This window comes from Hypanus sabinus, chromosome 6 (genome assembly GCF_030144855.1).
Source record: "Hypanus sabinus isolate sHypSab1 chromosome 6, sHypSab1.hap1, whole genome shotgun sequence".
Taxonomy (NCBI): domain Eukaryota; kingdom Metazoa; phylum Chordata; class Chondrichthyes; order Myliobatiformes; family Dasyatidae; genus Hypanus; species Hypanus sabinus.
In genome coordinates this window covers 99,622,621-99,643,713 of record NC_082711.1, presented here as the reverse complement: position 1 = coordinate 99,643,713, position 21,093 = coordinate 99,622,621, and the positions used below count along the sequence as shown (strand labels likewise).

Below are 21,093 nucleotides of genomic sequence, written 5' to 3'. Positions count from 1 at the left end.
GTACAGTTGGTAATCCAAAGAATGTGACAGAGCATCAAGCTTGTAATAGTTCTGAGAAATAGCTCTTTGAAATTGCAGTCAATGCCAAAAAGAAACCTGTATCTAATACAGAAATGATCCCATCTGTACTGTATAGTGATGATATATGATGCAGGATTATGACACTGATGTGTCACACGTGTATGCCAATAACTAAATTGTACTCAATACTTCTGACAGATCTGCAACTAACTGTATTGTACCTCGTGTTATATATTAGAGTTATATCCACGAGTACTGTATTCAAAAATGTAAATGCTGTAAACTTGAAATAGAAATACTGAAAATACTTAGCAGGTCTGCAGCAACTGTGGTAATGGTAAACTTTTATCATAGATCTGAAGTGTTAATTCCTTCTCTGCTCCGTATCCATTTCCCCTAAACATTCACACCTTATACTGGTGGACACAAATTTCACACCTGTGCCATCAGTATGGTATATCGCAATTTTAAGATTTATTTCAAATTGCATAGAAACCTGGCCCAGAGCATAGGTTCAGGCCTGAATGAGCTGCAAGTTCCAAGCTTCTTCTCCTCCTTGATGTCAGTCCCATCATGATACTGGGTGCCAGGTCTACCTACTCCCTGGTGTGTCAGTCCCATTCAGGACCTATCAGCAGTCATGCTATGATTCCTGCTACCAAGCCTTTTGGAATTGGAGGAAGACAGAATGACCCACTGGCATTGGCACTCCAAAGCATACTTAGCACTACTGAGGAGGGATGAATTTCTAAAGAAAGGGAGCTTTGCTAATATTCGGACTAATTTTGAATTTAAAAAAAGCTTCCACATTTGTTGAATAGAGCACCAATTTGGTTTTGAACAATTTCTTTCAGGTGTGTTGTGATTTTATATGAAGCTATATGGAATCAGGGGTGGGAGCAGAGCACAGCGAGGAGGTTCCTCACAGGTCAGCGATGTTTGTTTAAAAGGGAGCACTTCACACACGTTCGGGTTCATTCTGGTGACTCAATCACCAGCGGGTGCAGAACACAATGAATTAAATAAAATACTGAAGGGACAAGTAGTGCTGCCGTTGTTGGGAGTAGGGGTGTCAGGTTTTCGCTCAAAGGAGGCTTCGGCTCAGAAGGGACATTAGCTCTGGGTAGGTTTCTGTTAAGGTTCCCTTTTTTTCTCTTACTGTAGCTGATGAAATAAATGGCCATTGTGTTCTTCATGCCAAATGTTGGAGCCCTGGGAGACCCAGAACTCCCAGGGAACAACATCTGTGTGAAGTGCATCCAGCTGCAGCTCTTTTAAGACTGTATTAGGGATCAGTAGCAGCAGCTTTATGACTTTCAGCTTGTATGGGAGAGTGAGCAGATACTCAATCAGAGATTCAGGGAAGTAGTCACTCCTAAGTTGCAGGAGGTGAGTAGCTGGGTGACTGTCAGAAGAAATGGAACTGTGAATAGGCAGTCAGCACAGAGCATCCCATGGCCATTCCCCTCAATAATAAATACACCTTTTTGGATACTTTTGTGGGGGGTGACTGCTAGAAAATGAGTGATATAGGACCACTAGAAATTGAGGCGAAAGAAACAAATGAGGGAGGGGGAGCAAAAAGATAGCAGATGAATTAAATGAGTATTTTGCATCAGCCTTCACTGTGGAAGACAATAGTAGTGTGCAAGATGTTGAGGGGTGTGAGGGAAGAGAAGTGAGTGCAGTTATTATCACAAGGGAGAAGGTGCTCAAAAAGCTGAAAGACCTAAGGGTACATAAGTCACCCAGACCAGATAAACTGTACCCTAGGGTTCTGAAAAGGTAGCTTTTGAGATTGTGTAGGCATTAGTAATGATCTTTCAAAAATTATTGGACTCCGACATGGTGCCAGAGGACTGGAGAATCCCAAATGTCACTCCACTCTTCAAGAAAGGAGGAAGCCAGCAGAATGGAAATTATATGTCAATTAGCCTGACCTCAGTGGTTGGGAAGATATTGGAGTCAATTGTTGAGGATGAGGTTATGGAGTATTTGGTGACACAGGACAAGATAGGACAAAGTCAGCATGGTTTCCTTAAGGAGAGACCTTGCCTGATGAACCTATAGAAATCCTTTAAGGAGATTACAAGTAGGATAGATAAAAGGAATGCAGTGGATGTTGTATATATGGTCTTTCAGAGCCCATGGTAATACAGGAAAGTTACTGACATGGTTAGAGAATTGGCTGATTGGTATAAAGCAGTGGGTAGGGAAAAAAGGTTGGCTGCCAGTGACTATTGGTGTTGCACAGGGGTCGGTGCTGGGACTACATTTTTTATGAAGTATATCTATTGCTGTATGAATAAAATCACTGGAGAAAATTACTGGTAGATATTAAGCAGCTTCTTAATTTGGCAAAACAAGGTACAGCAGGCATCATATGCAGACACTTTCAGTGGAAAGGTCTGCTGGCCCAACGTGGGGCTTGATATTTTATGTGCCAAATAACAAAAGACAATTCCTTATTTACAATGTATGGACAATGCTTTCTTTGAAACTACAGACAATCTTCACACCTCCTGATTCACATCTACACCATAGACATCCAAATGAATTTTAATCAGCATTGTCTGGACTGGGATTCTTAGCTTTTATGAACCCATTGTTCAGAGCTGCACCCCAAATTAAATACACAATACATTTTTAGATGTGAAGACTCCCAGTCCCAACCAAAGTCAATTGTTAAATATATAGTGTATGTCCTAAACCCAAAAAATCACTCTAATATATCAATGATTTAGATAATGGAATCGATGGCTTTGTTCCCAAGTTTGTAGATGATACAAAGATTGGTGGAGGGGAAGGTAGTGTTGAGGAAATGGAAAGGTTGCAGAAGGATTTAGACAAATTAGGAGAATGGACGAAAAATGGCAAATGCAATAAACGTTGGAAAATGCACGGTCGTGCACTTTGGGAGTAGAAATAAATGTGCAGACTATTTTCTAAATGGGGAGAAAGTCCAAAAATCTGAGGTGCAAAAAGACATGGGAGTCGCTGTGCAGAACATCCTAAAGGACAACTGGCAGGATGAGTTGATGCTGAGGAAGGCAAATGCAATGATAACATTCATTTCAAGAAGTCTAGAACACAAAAGCAGGGATGTAATGCTGAATTTTTATAAGGCACTGGTGAGGCTTCACACTGAGTACTGTGAACAGTTTTGGGCTCCTCATCTAAGAAAAGATGTGCTGGCATTGGAGAGAGTTCAGAGGAGGTTCATAGGAATGATTCTGGGAATGAAAGGGTTATCATATGAGGAACATTTGATGGCTCTGGGTCTGTACTCGTGGCAATTTAGGAGGATGAGGGGGAAACTCAATTAAACACTTCTAATGTTGTAAGGCCTAGACAGAGCAGATCTGGAAAGGGTGGTTCTCATGATGGGGAAGTCTAGGACAAGAGGGCACAGCCTCAGGATGGAGGGGTGTCCATTTAAAACAGAGATGTGGAGGAATCTCTTTAGCCAGAGGGTGGTGAATTTGTGGAACTTGTTACCTCAGGCAGCTGTGGAGGCTAGGTTGTTGGGTATACTTAAGGCAGAGATTGGTAGGTTCTTGATTGAACACATTATCAAAGGTTATGTGGAGTATGTCGGGGAGTAGGGCTGAGGAGGAGAAAAATGGATCAGCTATAATTGAATGGCAGAGCAGACTTGATCGGCCTAATGGTCTAATTTTGCTCCTATATCTAATTATCTAATAATCTTATATCAGTTTGTTCTACTTTTCCAAAGTCTGTTAAAGTTTTACAGCATCAATTTTTATTCATAGTTTAAATGCTTATGTGAAAGTCACAATATTTGTAAATTTGGATAGCAGTATAAAGCAGGAAATATAATAAATAAATGTGCCATCTAAATCATAGCACCACTCTGTCCACCATATCCATGCCAAGCAGAGGGCATCCATCGATAGTAATTCCAGCACTTGCCCATACCCTTCTCTGCATGGCTGTTTTAGTTGTCCTATACACTTCTTAACTCATGGACCACATAGTTAGCATAACACCATTACAGTACAAGCGACTTGGGTTCGATTTCATTACTGTCTGTAAGGAGTTTGCACGTTCTCCCTCAGACCACGTGGGTTCCCTCCCATTTCTTCCCACATCTTAAAGACATAAGAGACAGTAGGCTAGTGGGGCAGCAAGGGCATATTGAGCCAGAAAGGCCAGCTACTGTACTGTATCTCTAAATAAATAAATACTTCATTATACATTCTGCAGATTTTAATTGTCATTTGTCAGTCAAGATTACCCCATCTGCTGTTGGTAAAATAAAGTAATTAACTCACAAAAAAAGGATGAGTTTATAAACTTATGTCAAAAAAAAACTATTCCTAACTTCATTAATCACAATTATATATTGCAATTATATATTATATCTATTATATAATTATATATCATCAAAAATCCTTAGTATACCCAAATATTATTAAGGTATCTACAGAAAATCTGATAATGATTGCTTGCAAAGAAATCAAATATCTTTAATTGCAGTGTGTTAGAAAAGTTGTTGGACTCTTACAATTTCTGCCATGTGTTAAGTATGAGATTAAGTTAAATAATGAAGTCAAGACTTGTACCTCAAACCTTCCCTCTGTTGCTGGAGATGGCCATGAGGAACTGTTACTTATCAGCATATCCCTGGCAGGAGGCCCACATATTCATTATTCATGATGAGTGAGCACAGAAAGCGCATGGGCTCATCATAACTGAAACCTGGCCTTTTTGCTGCAGGGCAGATTGGATCTATATTACTCTCTTTAATAAAATTGTATATGCATTCTCCCATCCAATCTACAGATAATGACTAAGAGTTTTAATGTGTTTCTTCAGAAACACATAAGAATTTTCAAAGACTTCAGGTCATTGAGGATAAAAACATCCAATGCAATAAACAACCAATGCAACAATGTTTGTGCACTGATCTTCATTTTGGAAAATTGGTTCCAATGATTTCATTTCATAAATAGACTTCAATCTGCACATATTGGTACAAGAAATCCTTAGTACATGCAACTAAACGCGGATATTTAAATCTAAGTAACTCTGGGCCACACCACATGGTGAACATGTGTGAACCTTTAATTTTAGCTTTTATTATTTAGAGTATGTCTCATTAAAATATGATCAAACTAATATCTGTAACTATAGAATTAGGGGTCTGTATTACTTGTGTGATTCCAAAGATGGGTTCAAAGGGAAATATGTTAAACCTAACTGTCTGTACTACAATCCCTCAATGCCACATAGGGAACTGATAACTTTCCTGTTGCTCTAGCTATTAAATTATGACTATCTAAGATCAGTCAGTTTACTGTTATATACCATCATGAGAAAGGCAATGTATCAGACACCTAATGACAGGTATCTCCTCAACATCAGTCCTCAACAAGAAAATATGAAAAAGGTAGCAACACACACAAAATTCTGAAGGAACTCATCTATGGAAATTAATAAACAGTTGATGTTTTGGGCTGACATCCTTCTTCAGGACTAGATGAAAGAGGTCCTGACCTGCTGAGTTGCTCCAGAGTTTTTGTACATGCTGTTCTCCATTTCTAGCATCTGCAGGATCTCAAGTGTTTATGAGATAAATACTCCAGCATCAGAAGACAATATCCTTTTATAACTTGTGAAATTATGTGGCAGTAAGTGGATCATGGCTTTACTTCAAGAGCAGTTCAAAAACTGAAACATGAAGTGTTCTAGCAAAGAAAGCTGGGAAGTTCTTAGCAGATCAACTAGATGAGTGGAAATTACAGCAAGTCACTACAGGAATAGCTCATTTTTCAGATGTATTTTAAGAAAATATTTTTAAAAGCTTCATACTTTATACTAATGAGATCATTAGGGACATTCCAACATTTCCTATTCCTGGTATAAATAGAGTGCTCTTAAAAAACATTTATTCTTAAAGAAAAGGTTGGCATCAAATATCGAGGCCAAAAGTAAATTCATCGGGTTTCTTTATATGTACATAATAATACATACAATGTACAAATAATTTACAAGTACATAGCTGTAGTAAATCTAGTCAAGAAGAAAAGAAAAGCTTACAAAAGGTTCAGAGAGCTAGGTAAAGTTAGAGATCTAGAAGATTATAAGGCTAACAGGAAGGAGCTTAAAAAGGAAATTAGAGAGCCAGAAAGGGCAATGAGAAGGTACAAGTATTCTACAAGTATATGAAGAGCAAGAGGATAACACATTAAAGAATAGGACACATCAAGTGTGACAGTGGGAAAGTGTGTATGGAACTGCAGGAAATAGCAGAGGTACTTAATGTATACTTTCCTTTAGTATTCACTATGGAAAAGTATTTTGGTGATTGTAGTGATGACTTGCAGTGGACTGAAAAGCTTGAGCATGTAGATATTAAGAAAGAGGATGTGCTGGAGCTTTTGGAAAGCATCAAGTTGGATAAGTCACTGGGACCGGACAGGATGTACCCCAGGCTACTGTGGGAGGTGAGGGAAGAGATTGCTGAGCCTCTGGCAATGATCTTTGCATCATTGATGGGGATGGGAGATGTTCCAGAGGATTGGAGGGTTGCAGATGTTGTTCCCTTCTTCAAGGAAGGGAGTAGAGATAGCCTAGGAAATTATAGACCAGTAAGTCTTAATTCAGTGGTTGGTAAGTTGATGGAGAAGATCCTGAGAGGCAGGATTTATGAACATCTGGAGAGGCATAATATAATTAGGAAAAGTCAGCGTGGCTTCGTCAAGGGCAGGTCGTGCCTTACGAGCCTGATTGAATTTTTTGAGGATGTGACTAAACACATTGATGAAGGAAGAGCAGTAGATGTAGTGTATATGGATTTCAGCAAGGCATTTAATAAGGTACCCCATGCATGGCTTATTGAGAAAGTAAGGAGCCATGGGATCCAAGGGGACTTTGCTTTGTGGATCCAGAACTGGCTTGCCCACAGAAGGCAAAGAGTGGTTGTAGGCGGGTCATATTCTGCATGAAGGTCAGTGACCAGTGCTGTGCCTCAGGGATCTGTTCTGGGACCCTTACTCTTCGTGATTTTTATAAATGACCCGGATGAGGAAGTGGAGGGATGGGTTAGCAATTTTGCTGATGACACAAAGGTTGGAGGTGTTGTGGATAGTATGGAGGGCTGTCAGAGGGTACAGCAGGACATTGATAGGATGCAAAACTGGGCTGAGAAATGGCAGATGGAGTTCAACCCAGTTAAGTGTGAATGGGTTCATGTTGGAAGGTCAAATATGATGGCAGAATATAGTATTAATGGCAGTATGGAGGATCAGAAGGATCTTGGGGTCCGAGTCCATAGGACGATTAAAGTAGTTGCACAGGGTGACTCTGTGGTTAAGAAGGCATGCAGTGTATTGGCTTTCATCAATCATGGATTTGAATTTAGGAGCTGAGAGGTAATGTTGCAGCTATGCAGGACCCTGGTCAGACCCCACTTCGAGTACTGTGCTCAGTTTTGTTTGCCTCACTGCAGAAAGGATATGGAAACCATAGAAAGGGTGCAGAGGAGATTTACAAGGATGTTACCTGGATTGGGGAGCATGCCTTATGAAAACTGGTTGAATGAACTTGGCCCTTTCTCCTTGTAGCGACGAAGGATGAGAGGTGACCTGATAGAGGTGTATAAGATGAGGAGAGGCATTGATCGTGTGGATAGTCAGAGGCTTTTTCCCAGGGTTGAAATGGCTGCCACGAGAGGGCACAGTTTTAAGGTGCTGGGGAGTAGGCACAGAGGTGATATCAGCAGTAAGTTTTTTTAATGCAGGGAGTGGTGAGTGCGTGGAATGGGCTGCCGGCAACAGTATTGGAAGCAGATACGATAGGGTCCTTTAAGAGACTTTTGGATAGATAGGTGGAGCTTAGGAAAATAGAGGGTTATGGATAAGCCTAGTAATTTCTAAGGTAGAGACACGTTCGGCACAACATTGTGGGCTGAAGAGCCTGTATTGTGCTGCAGGTTTTTCTATGTTTCTAAAATTTTATAGATTCCTCAGTACAAAAGTATCTCCTGGAAAGTAACATATTTATCCTGTTCAACAGTAAATATTTCAGCTGTATTTAAAAAAAATTCTCAAATAAAATGGTAAAAACTGATTTTTAACTGACCAGTTTTTCGTAAGGGGAAATCATCCTTTATGCTCTGTATCTCCGGTAACAGTCGTTTGTAAGATGGAGATGTTATACTCTGCGGTGATGGACTCTGGTCCAGTGAAGTATGGTGGGCTCCCCTGCACAGACACAATGAATAGTAATATAATCATGTTAAAGGCTTTATACCATCTTACAGATAAGTATTTTCACATTGAGCTTAAAAAAGTTTTATTGAATCAATTATACACTTCTACCAGTATGAACCAATTAGATTATCATGAGTCAGACTTATGGAATATTTCCTTTCCAATTTAGTATTGATGTGGTCTTTGCTTCCTCCAGCTCTCTCTATTTTTCATATTCCACTTGCATTAAATGTTTTACAACTGAACACAGATGTTTGCAAACACAGGAGATTCTGCAGATGCTGGAAATCTAGAACAATGCACTAGTTACAATAGATGATCTCGGCAGTTTCGCAGGTGAAGTGTTGCCTCACCTGAAATGACTGTTTGGGATAGGGAAGGTGGTGAGGTGAGGGAGAAAGATGTAGGGGCAGGTGTAAACACTTGTAAACCTTGCAGGGTTAATGTCAGGGAGAGATTAATCAGGAGGGACTTGTTGATGACACCACTTTTCTCAGTTCCTTCATTTCTGCCTCACCAGTTCTCAGGATGAGACCTTCCATTGGAGAAAAATACCAGGGCACCCTTCCACCACCCTTGGTGCTGCCCTCTCTAGCAGCTCCTCCATTTCCCACACATCTGCCCTCACCCCATCCTCCCACTATCCCAACAGGAACAGGGTTCTCCTTGTCCTTACCTACCACTCTACAGGCCTCCAAATCCAGCACAACATTCACCGTAATCTTCACCATCTTCAACAGAATCGTACCAGAAGCCTATTTTTCCCTCCTACCCTCTTGATTATCCAAGCAATTGCTCTGTATGTGACTCTCTTGTCTAATCATTCCCACTCACCTTTCTCCCTCATGCTTTGTCAAGTTTGCTGGTAGAGACACGATTTCCCTGAAGCATCCTATTTCAGTTGCACATTCCATTCCAATTCTGACACATTTGCCCTTGGCCTCCTCTACTACCACAAGTTTAAACTGAGGCTGGAGGAACAACACCTCATATTCCATCTGGGTAGCCTCTATCCTGATGACATGAACATCAATTTCCCTAACCTGTGGTAATTTTACCCCCTCCCTCCTTACTCCTTCTGTCCCTACCTTCTGCCCCCTTCCTTTCTGGTCCTTTTTAGTCCGCCAAGTGGGAGATCACAGAGTGAGTTGAAGGAAGTTCCTGGAGGGCTTTACATGCCAGGTTTAAAAAGCAACCAGGGCCTGTTGGGACTTGACTGCCAAGTGGAAGATTGCTTGGGTTATTAGTAACTTAGCAAGAGCCAATGAAAAGAAGTGAGGTGTAAGCGAAGTAGCCATTCAGTTCGTGGGCCAGAGTTAGAGTGGTCAGACTATGGCTTAAGAGGCTTTGCTGAGAACATACAGAGGCTAAGGGTACTGAGACATTTGGTAACATTCAGCCAATTGTAGAACTTAAGCTTAAGTTAGAGCCAAAGGCATGATTGTATGCGTACACAAGTAGATGCAGTGTGAGACTGTGAGGAAGGTCAGGCAGATGATAAGGTAAAATGGCAGTCAGTGCAATAGGTTGAAGGGAGGAGAAGCTATGATGATGCCAGAGGGCGACTTCTTCGGCTCATCTGTGAAACAGCTTAAATTCTTCTCTTTAATGTTTCTGTTTTCCTTTTCAAGGTGGCTGGGGTCCTGTCAGAGTCTGTGATCTACAGCTGCACTCAAATTACATTTCTATATTGTGGTCAGTTCCCACTTCTGGAGCTTGCCGGGCAGCTTAGCGCTTCAGTATCAACTGGAAGAAATATGCCTTCAGGGCACTACCTTGGGCAGCCCCTGTAGATGACTCGATTCTTCACCAGCGTCCCCAACCGGAATGTCGCAGAGATCGGAATATCGGGTGCAGCAGTCAGAGGCCTCTGCACTCAGGCAATTGTGTGCTCCTCTCTCTCCCTCTGGGGGGTGGAGGGGAGAGTGCTGGTTCTTGAGTTGGGTGAGCTCGAATTAGCATCGCTTCAGGTTGTAACATTGAAACAGCGATCTGTTGGTCTCCCTTTCCCTGTGGAAAGGGTGACACCTCTCTGTCCCTTATTAGTGTGAGAGAGAAAGGCGATGGGCTGGGAAATGGACTGCAGATTTTTTTGTTGGAGGGCAGATCATGGAGTCTTTGGATGCTATACTATTGCTTGCTTAGTGGGTGGTTGGTGCTGATGCTTCCTGTTGGAACAAGTGGGGGGAGGGAGAGGGGGAAGGGCCTATGCTTTACTGCTGCTTGTGTGTGGGAAGGGCTGGGGGATGCTTTGAGGTTCTAACATTTTTCTGTCATTCATTCTTTGGGATTTTCTGTTTCGAGGATGTCTGTGAAAAGTAAGAGTTTCATGTTCTACACTGTATACATTCTCTGTTATTAAATGGAATGATTGAAGTGTAAAATGGGGAAACATCAGAAAAAGTAATGATTATAGTTGGGAGCTTAACATCCAAGGATACACATTGTAGCAAAAGCACTGGAAGGAAGGCAAAGGGGGTGGGGTAGAAACGTTGACAAGAAAATGAAATCAAATCCTTAGAAAGAGGAGACATAGGATTGGAAGATGTAGATTCCTTGTGGGTAGTGTTAAGAAACTGAAAGGGTAAAAAGACCCTGAAAGGAGTTATATAAAGGTCTCCAAACAGTAGCCAGGATGTATGATATAATTGATAATGGGAGACAGAAAAGCCATATGATAAGGGCACTGCAGGATTTCAATAGCAAGGTTCAAGGTTCATTGTGTTGTCAAAGTATGCATGCACAACACAACTCTGATACATGTCTTCTCCAGATAGCCAAGAAATAAAATGATAGGCTGGCAAATTGGGTAGTTCATAAATCCCAAGAGAGGATATTTGCAGAATGCCCTACAAGATGGGATTTTAGAACTGCTTGTTGTTGAGCCCATTAGGGAAAAAACAATTCTGGATTGGGTGTTGTGTAATGAACCAGATTTGCTTAAGGATCTTAAGGTAAAGGAACACTTGGGAGGCTGTGATCATAATATGGTAGAATTCACTGTGCAGTTTCAGAGGGCGAAGCTAAAGTAAGATGTATCAGTATTACAGTAGAATAAATGGAATTACAGAAGCAGGAGCTAGACATATTGAAGAAGACTCTAGCAGGGATGATAGCAAAACTGCAATGGCCGGAGTTACTGGGGGCAGTTCTGAAGGCACAGGACAGATTCATCCCTAAGATGAAGAAGTATTCTAAAGGGAACTGTGGCTGACAAGCGAAATTAAAGACAGCATAAAAAGAAACAAGAAAGCATATAATATTGCAAAAATTAGTTGGGAATTTGAGAAGCTTTTAAAAAGAATCTACAGAAGTGACAAAGAGAGAAAGATGAAGTATGAAGACCAGCTAGCTAATAATATAAAAGAAAATACAAAAAAGTTTTTCAGATATATAAAGAATAAAAGAGTGGCAAGAGTTGCTATGGGGCCACTGGAAAATGATGCTGGAGAGGTAGTAATGGGGGACAAAGAAATGGCAGATTAAATTAACAGGTATTTTGCATCAGCCTCACTGTGCAGGACACTAGCAGAATGCCAGAAATTCAAGAGTGTCAGTGGGCAGAAGTGGGTGTTGCTGCAATTACTAAGGAGAAAGTACTTGGGAAGTTGAAAGTTCTGAAGGTAGATAAGCCTCCTGGACCAGATGGACTACACCCCAGGGTTCTGAAAGAGGTAACTGATTATACAGTGGAGGCATTAATAATTATCTCTCAAAAATGTCTAGATTCTGGAACAGTTCTGGAGGACTGGATAACTGCAAATGGAACTCCACTCTATAAGAAAGGGGGGAGGCAGAGAAAAGGAAATTATAGGCCAGTTAACCTGTCTTCAGCACTTGGGAAGATGTGGAGTCCATTATAAAGGATGGATTTTCAGGGTACTTGGAGGTGCATTATAAAATAAGCCAAACTCAGCATTGTTTCTGCAAAGGCAGTAGAATGGAGTTGAGAGCCATGATAGAATGGGACAGCAGATGTGACAGGTCAAAGGACCTAATGATGCTCATATATCTTATAGTCTTAAGAAGGGTCTCATCCTGAAACAGCAAATGTTCATTCCCCTCCACAGATGCTGCCTGACTTAGTGGATTCCTCCAGCATGGTGTGTGTATTGCAAAGAGATAATTGCAACATTTTACAATTTTAGGAAATTGAACTCAGACTTTCTGTTCAGCCTAAAAGCAATTTTGTCTCAATCATAACCTTCTTTCAAAGGTTTCTGGCACAGAATGCTAGACTGTTCCAATGTTAGCTCAGCATCAGATAAGGGAAGTGTATAAATGACTACAGAGAGGGAAGATTTTCAGTTCATCCTTTGCCAGTCCTGATGCCAATTTAAGTGAAGTAATTTATATCATTGCCATTTATCCATTTGCTTTCATGTGCATTTATTTTCCAAATAATTTATCAAGTCTCCTTTGAATTCAATTAGACTGTGCAGTCTGCATTATTTTGGTCTGACAGGCTCACTACCCGAAGCCTGGATTCTAGTCTGGCTGGAACACCCCGGAGAAGGCTGCATCTGCAGCAGCTCTTTGTGGGATCTCTACTGGAGGGTCCAATTCTTGAGCTGAGGGAGGAGTGATGGAGATATGACCTGGAGGAAGGTGTCTAATGGGACTGGCGGTATGCAGAGGTTATTGGACTGTAAGGAAACACTTGATCTCTCCCTTGAGCTGCCTTCCCTATGCTCGGAAACACAAGCAGCTAAGATTAATTCCATGCACCTGACTGCACTTCTAAATGGGGAACCCACCACATAGATGCTGCTGATCCTACCTCTATTGATCTCAGAATCAGATTGGATGGAATCAAATTACAGTCAGGCATGAGACCCATAATACTCTAACACTTCACTTGATCTCAGTGTATCTGCTTTCAGGGTTAAAATTCAGCTCAGAATGTTAGAGGAAACACAAAAATGAAAATCACTGAAAATAGTCAACCAGATCAGTTATTCAAAATGGGAATAGGACATAGGAGCAGAATTTGGCTAGTCAGACCATTGAATCTGCTCTGCCATTTCAACATGACTGATTTTTAATTCCTCTCAATGCCATTTTCCTGGCTTCTCAATGTAATCTTTGATGCACTTAATAATCAAAAACCTATCAAACACCACTTAAATATACCCAACGACATGTTCTCCACAGCCATCTGTAGCAATGAATTCCTCAGATTCACTCCCCTTTTATTTAAGAAATTCCCCCATATCTCTGTTCTAAAGGGACATCCTTGTACTCTAAGAATATATCCTCTGATCCTAGACTCCCCAACTGTAGCAGACTTCATCTCCACATCCACACTATAATCCACACTATAATAGGTATTATAATAGGTATTCAATAGGTTTCCATGAGATCCCCTCTCATTCTTCTAAACCCCAGTGAGTACAGAGCATTAGTGCTCTTTAGCCCTTTCATTCCCAGGATCATTTTTTTTTGGGTATCCTCTAGAGCAGGGGTCAGCAACCTTTACCACTGAAAGAGCTACTTGGACCCGTTTCCCACAGAAAAGAAAACATTGGGAGCCGCAAAACCCGCTTGACATTTAAAATGAAATAACACTGCATACAACGTTTTGTTTTGCCTTTATGCTATGTATAAACAAACTATAATGTGTTGCATTTATGAAATTGATGAACTCCTGCAGAGAAAATGAAATTACATTTCTGCATGCAACAAAAACATTTTGAACTCCGAAAAAAAGACGTTGGGTTGAAGGTTACTTTTAAGTAAAATACTCAACGTCTAATTGAGTCCTTCTTGTATTTATGAAAAACGCCAAACTTAAATTTGCCGCCAGCAGCAAACCAAAAATAACGTCAGCCAGCTGTCAACCTGAAAAATAAAAGGACTATTTCACTGAACAATGAAAACATATGAATATACGTAAAATAATAGGCAATTAAAATATTTATCATACTTGTTCAGGTTGACTCACACCTGACAATGCAGTCGTATTTAGTAGGGATGGATCGATGCTTAGGGGAGTGACCGGGAAGGATAATGTGTTTTTTTCCTCTCTGAACTCACAGAAGCGTTTCCCAAACGATGTTTGCATTGCGATGATTGCAGAATGTAAATACTCCGAATTTATCATGTCGTGACCTTGTTTGAACTCTCTCAAATTGGGGAAGTGAGACAATGTGCCTTTCTGTAAATCTCTGGCAAGCAACGTCAACTTGCGCTCGAATGCCAAAACATCCTCCAACATGTGCAGGGCTGTACGTCCTTACCCCGTTGAAGAGCTGTGTTCAGCGTGTTCAGGTGCGCTGTCATGTCTACCGTGAAGTGTAGCTTTTCCAGCCACTCTGGCTGTTCCAGCTCAGGAAAGTTGAGCCCTTTGCTGCCCAGGAAAGTTTTCACTTCTTCCAGACACGCGACAAAGTGTTTCAGCACCTCCCCCCTGGACAACCATCAGACTTTGTTGTGCAGCAGGAGATCAGAATATGCAATTTCCAGCTCGTCCAGTAACAAACGGAATTGACGGTGATTTAAACTTTTTGCCATTATTTTATTGACAATCTGAATGACAACATCCATTACTTCTGTGCATTCCGGAGGAAATGTTTGAGCGCACAGTGCCTCTTGGTGCAAGATGCAGTGAAAAGTCAGCAGCTTTCTGTCCAGCGACTTCTGCAGTAAAGCCACAATTCCCTTGTGCGTTCCCGTCATATTCGGTGCCCCCATCAGTAGCTACTGACACCAGATGGGTGGTCTTTATTCCTTTGGCTCTTAAACAATTCAAGACAGCCTCACAGATGTCCTCCCCCCGTGTTTGGTCTTTTAGAGGTATCAACTCAATCAGTTCTTCCTGTGGCCCGGCAGAGTTTACATACCGGCAGAACAACGCTATTTGTTCAATATCACCTTTGTCTTTAGACTCGTCACAGGCAATCGAGTAGGCCACAGCTGAATTGATGTCTTTAATTTGCTGTCTTGTGATGTCTTCTGCCATTTTTATGGTTCTGTCTTTGCAGAGAGGGGCATATCCCTGATTTTCTGCACAATTTCACTCTTGTTTTTAAAGTCCGTGAATAGATGTTCTGAAATCTTAATGAAAGATTCTTTTATATATTCACCATCTGTAAACTGCTTCCCGTGCCTGACTATTTCCTGAGCGGCAATATAACTGGCGTATGTCGTTGATTTTCCAGACTTCATCCATTTCTGGAAATGATTTTTGCTCAGATCAACCTTCCGCATCAGTTCCGAAACGGCTTTTTTTCTCTCATCTCCATCCGGATATTTTTGAGCAAAGGCTGCGTGTTTATTCTGGAAATGCCTTGCGACATTTGACTTTTTGTTGTTTGCTAGTTTCTCATTGCATATTAAGCATACCGGTAAACCAGTCTCGTCAACAGTGAAAGCAAATGAATCTGTCCACGTATCATTAAACGTTCTGTTTTCTTCAGTCACTTTTCTTTTTTTAGAATTCTCCATAGTTGGCTTACCTTGGATCGAAAAATTAAAGAAATCGCGCACTGGCGGGTGTCAGGTATTGGCAGTGGTGACGTATATTAATAGCGATAAAAACACGTTGTAGCGGTGTGCTCACGCAGTCAGTAAACTGCAGTCGAATAACTTTATTCGAACTAAACAGCCTTGCTTTTAAGCCTCCCTCAACCCAGCCCCCATGGACGCAGATGCTGCAAAAGACGCGTACTCACAAACCCCCGTAGGCTATCTCCCTTAGCCGGAATGCTGGCTAATTGTGAGGAAATGTGTCGCCACACTTAGATTGTACAAGATCACCATAATCTTCAAATTTAGAATTACATTTCAAAAGCTAACAAACTAACATAAAATACATTTTAATTAAATACTGACCAATTATTTCCCAAAGCCACAGGGAGCCGCAGCACAGAGGTGAAAGAGCCACAAATGGCTCGGGAGCCGCAGGTTGCCGACCCCCGCTCTAGAGCCTCCCCAATGCCAGCACATCTTTCTTAGGTAATGGGCCCAAACCAGCTCACAATACTCCAAATATGGTCTGACTAATGCCTTGTAAAGCCTCAGCACTACACCCTTGCTTTATATTCTAGTCATCTCAAAATGAGTGCTAGCATAGCATTTGCCTTCCTTACCATTGACTCAACCTGCAAGCTAACCTTTCGAGAATCTTGTGCACGGACTCCCTTTATATCTCTGATTTTTGAATTTTTCCCCATTGAGAAAACAGTCTAAGCCTTTAGTTCTTTTACCAAAATGCATGACCTAATCACCTTCTATCAAAGTACATGGCCTAAAACTAGCTTACCTTCTTATTTCATCTTTTCTCTTTATTGCTCTATTAGTTACCTTCTTTTGGTTTTTAAAAGCTTCCCAAAACTCTAGCTTCCCACTAATTTTTGCTATATTATATGCCCTCTCTTTTCAGTTATGCTGTCCTTGACTTCCTTTGTCAGCCATGGTTGCCTATACTACCTTCAGAAAACTTCTTATTTGGGATATATTTATGCTGTGTCTTCTAATTTACTCCCAGAAGCTACAGCCATTAGTGTTCTGCCATCGTCCCTGGTACTGTCCCCTTCCAATCAGCTCCTCTCCCATGCCTCTGTAATTCCCTTTACTCCACTGTAATCCTGATACATCTGACTTTATTTCTTCCCTGTTAAGCTGCAGGGTAAATTCTATCATATTATAATCACTGTCTCCTAAGGGTTCCTTTACTTTAAGCTCCCTAACCAAATCTGGCTCATTACACAACACCCAATCCAGAATTTCATTTTCCCTAGTGTGCTCAACCAAAGCTGCTCGAAAAAGCTATTTCTCAGGCATTCTACAAGCACCCTCTCTTGGAATCCAACACCAATCTGATTTTCCCAATCTACCTGCATATTGAAAAGCCCCATGACTATTGTAACATTGCCCTTTTGACATGCCTTTTCTATCTCCTGTTGTATTTAGAATTTGAAGTATGCATATCAGTCATGGCAAGACTGACTGAACCCCACAGAGAACCAACCCATTTGAACTTTGAAATGTCCAAAGATGAGGTCTGGTACCATACAAATCGAGACCCTTTTCACAAACTTTTAATTTTGGCAGTTGCTAAGTCAGGGATAAAGCTATGGGGAGGTTCTGGTGACTGAAGTGAAGGGTTAGTGGAAGAGATATCAAGTGTCTCAAGTTATGGAGGCAGCGATCTGGAGAAATCTCAATTAGGTGGGATCAGACAGTATACTGTGAACATTCTTTTGGAAAATCTTACCATCTGGTCATGCTTCCATTTCCAGCTTACAGGCAGAGATGGCGCATAAGTAGAGAGGACCATGAAGGAATGGTCAAGGAGACAAAGGAGCCCATGCAAGGATCAATCTGAATCATTTGACTGGACCATATTCATGGGTTCATCGATTGATCTGAGTGAGCATGCACAGCAGTCACTAACTCCATTAACACCTATAAAAACATATCAGATATTCCCAAACCAGAAGCCCAAGATGAAGCTGAAAATTAGCAGGCTGCTGAGGGCTAGATATGTCAAGACTACTGATCCAAACATTGCAAGTCTAAGTATGACCCAGAAATGCTATTGCTCGAGCAAAGAGGGAACTCTAGATGAAGCTAGAGATACAAGTGGGCCCATGATAGCTGTGGCAGGGTTTGCTCATTATCATCTCCTGATAGGTGAATTCCAATGGCAGAATCAGCAATGACACATCATTTTCTGATGACACCAATGCCTTTTATACACACTTTGGGAGAAAGAATAATGATCCTATTGCACAAGTCCACACACCACCGGATGATGCTGTGATCTCAGACTTAGAGGCTAAAGATAGAACATTCTCAGGACAGTGAACCCTTGCAAGGTGTCAGGGCGTGATGGCATACCTGGTTGAATATAAGGACCTCTGTTGACCAGCTGAGTGGAGTGTTCAGAACATCTTCAACCACTCACTTCTGCAGTCTGAGGCTCCCACCTGCTTCAGGATAGTATCACTTGTACCAATACCCAAGAGCAGCAGGATGACCTATCTCAATTACTACCATCTTAATTATTACATTCAGATTAATGAAATGCTTCAAGAGGTGGCCATTGCTTCATATCAGCTCCTGTCTACAACAGATGTTATTTCGTTGGCTTTTACTTCTGTCTTGGACAACTGTAGCATACGCTCACTAGCCACTTTTTTAGGTCCACCTGTACACTGCTCATTACTGGAAATTTCTAATTAGCCAACAATGTGGCAAGAACTCAATGCATAAAAGCATACAGGCATGGTCAAGAGGTTCAGTTGTTGCTCAGGCCAAACATCAAAATTTGGAAGAAATGTGATTTAAAAGAATTTGACCATGGAATAATTGCTGGTGCCAGACACGGTGGTTTGAGTACCTTAGAAACTGCTGATTTCCAGTACAGCAGTATCTAAAGTTTGCAGAGATTGGTGCAAGAAACAAAAAACATCCAGCGACTGGCAGTTAATGAGAGAGGTCAGAGGAGAATGGCTAGACTAGCTCAAGCTGACAGGAAGGCAACAGTAACTCAAATAACCACACTAAAATATTAGTGCGGAGAAGAGCACGTCAAACCTTAAGCTGATGGGTTACAACAGCAGTAGACCACAAACAAACACTCAGGGGCCACTTTATTAGCTACATGATGCACCTAATAAAATGACCACTGAGGGTATATGTCAAGCTGTTGTTCATAGCTCGGTGTACAACACCCCTTTCTCCTCCAAACCTACCATCAGTCTCCAAGTCCTGGGCTTCTATACCTCACTGCACCGATCCTCGACTTCCTCACTGGGATATCACAATTAGTATGAATCAAAAACCTCGCCTCCTCCTCACTGACTATCAATCCAGGCACACAACTGTGCTGCATGCTTGTACCCTTCAACTCTCTCTATTCCTAAGATTGTGGGGCTCTGCACTGGACTTCCCACCCTGCTCCTACTAAAATACAACAATGGGTAAGTTTGAGATGGTTCAGAGTTTAGTGTTAAATGTTATCAATTTTAACTTGCCACCTGATGAAAGCACACCCTTCCTAAAGGGAATGCTTTTGAGAACCAAAAGCAAAGGAAAATTTAGACGTAGAATGATTTAGCACTAAGTTGCATTGGTCAATATTAAAATCGAGTTTATTGTTATATTCACAAGTACATGTATGCACAGCTGCAGTGAAAAACGTCCTTGCAGCAGAATTACAGTCACAAAGCATCGTATAAGCAATATTCACGATAAAATAAAATAAAATAAAATTACATACAACTTTTAAGAAAGAAACAATTAAAACAAAAAATGATTCCTTTCAATGCAAAGTGATCAAACTGGACACAGAGTTGCTAAACTGTAGTGATGTAGACAAAATACTGGAAGAAGTCAGCAAGTCAGGCAGCATCAGACAGGTGCAGAACAATCATTTTAGGCTGCGACCCTTTGTCAGGACCGGAAAGGAAGGGTAAAGAAGGTGTGATGATGGGAGGGAGTACAAGCTAGAAGGTGAAGCCAAGTGAGGAGAAAGGTAGGTTTGTAGGGAAAAGGGGGTGAAGTGAAAAGCTGGGAGGTGATAGATAGACTAAAGAGAAGGAATCTGAGAGGAAAAGAGAGTGGGCCATGGGAGGAAAGGAAGGAGAAGGGGCATCACAGGGAGGTGATAGACAGATGAAAAGTGAAGAGCAGAGGCAAGAGGGGATCCAGAAGGGGAATGGAAGAAGAAAGAAGGGGGAGGAGGAGAAATTATTGGAAATTAGAAATTGAGTATGAAGTGCTGCTCTTCCAACCAGATAGTAGCCTCATCATGGTTAAAGAGACGGCCAAGGACTGACAAATCGGAGTGGGGATGAGGATTGGAAGTAAAATGGTTGGTCAACAGGAAATCCTGTTTCTTGCAGATACAGCGAAGGTGTTAGACAAAGCGGTCTCCCAGTCTAGGTCAAGTCTTACCGATATAGAGGAGCCAGCGATGGGAGCACCGGATACAGCAGATTGACCCTGACAGGCTTAAAGGTAGAGTTGTCTCACCTGGAAGGACTGTTTGGGGCTCTGAGGGAGGAGATGAATGGGCAGATGTAACACTTCTTCCACTTCCAGGGATAAGTGCCAGTAGGAAGATCAGTGGGGAGGGATGGATGGACAAAGGAATCATGGAGAGAATAATCCCTGTGGAAAGCAGAGAGGTGAGAGTCGAGGGGAAGGTAAAGATGTGTTTGGTGGGAGGGTTCTGTTCAAGGTGGCAGAAATTGCAAAGAATGATGTGCTGAATGCGAAGACTCATGGGTGAGAGGTGAGGACAAGAGAAGCTCTATCCCTGTTAAGGCAGCAGGAAAATAAGTTGAGGATGGATGTCTGGGAAATGGAGTAGATGTGGGTGAGGAATGGTGAAGGAAGGGAAACCAATTCCTTTGAAAAAGGAGGACATCATTGATGTTCTGGAAAGGAGAGCCTCATTCTGAGAACAGGTGAGGTGGAAAGTGAGGAACTGAAACAAGGGAATGGCATCTTTACAGGAGACAGGGTGGAAATAATTATAGTCAAGACATCCGTGAGAAAATCAGTCTGTCTACAGAGATGGAGACAGAGATAAAAAAAAGGGAGATCGAGAGAGGAGTCAGAAATGGACATGTGAATTTGAGGGCAGGGTGGAAGTTGGAGGCAAAGTTGATGAAATTAAGGAACTCAGCATGGATGCTTAAAGGACCAGTGCAGTGCTCAATGTGAAGCAGCACACAAAGAATTTGGGAGCATTATCAGTGAAGGCTTGTAGCATGGACTGCTCACATTGCCAATGAACAAGCAGGCATTGCTGGTTCGCATGTGGGTACACATGACTACACCTTGGGCTTGGAGAAAATGTGAGGAATCAAAATAGAAATTG

The 21,093-nt window shown here is 41.6% G+C and overlaps 1 protein-coding gene across 1 annotated transcript in view; it reads right to left on the bottom strand.

Annotated features, from left to right (window-relative positions):
- The window catches only part of LOC132395719 (histone deacetylase 9-like), a 470,412-nt gene that overhangs the window by 191,161 nt on the left and 258,158 nt on the right, over positions 1–21,093 (bottom strand). The window contains exon 7 of the mRNA XM_059972669.1: positions 8,128–8,249. Coding sequence (XP_059828652.1) covers positions 8,128–8,249 — 122 coding nt within the window. The remainder of the gene's footprint in view (positions 1–8,127; positions 8,250–21,093) is intronic.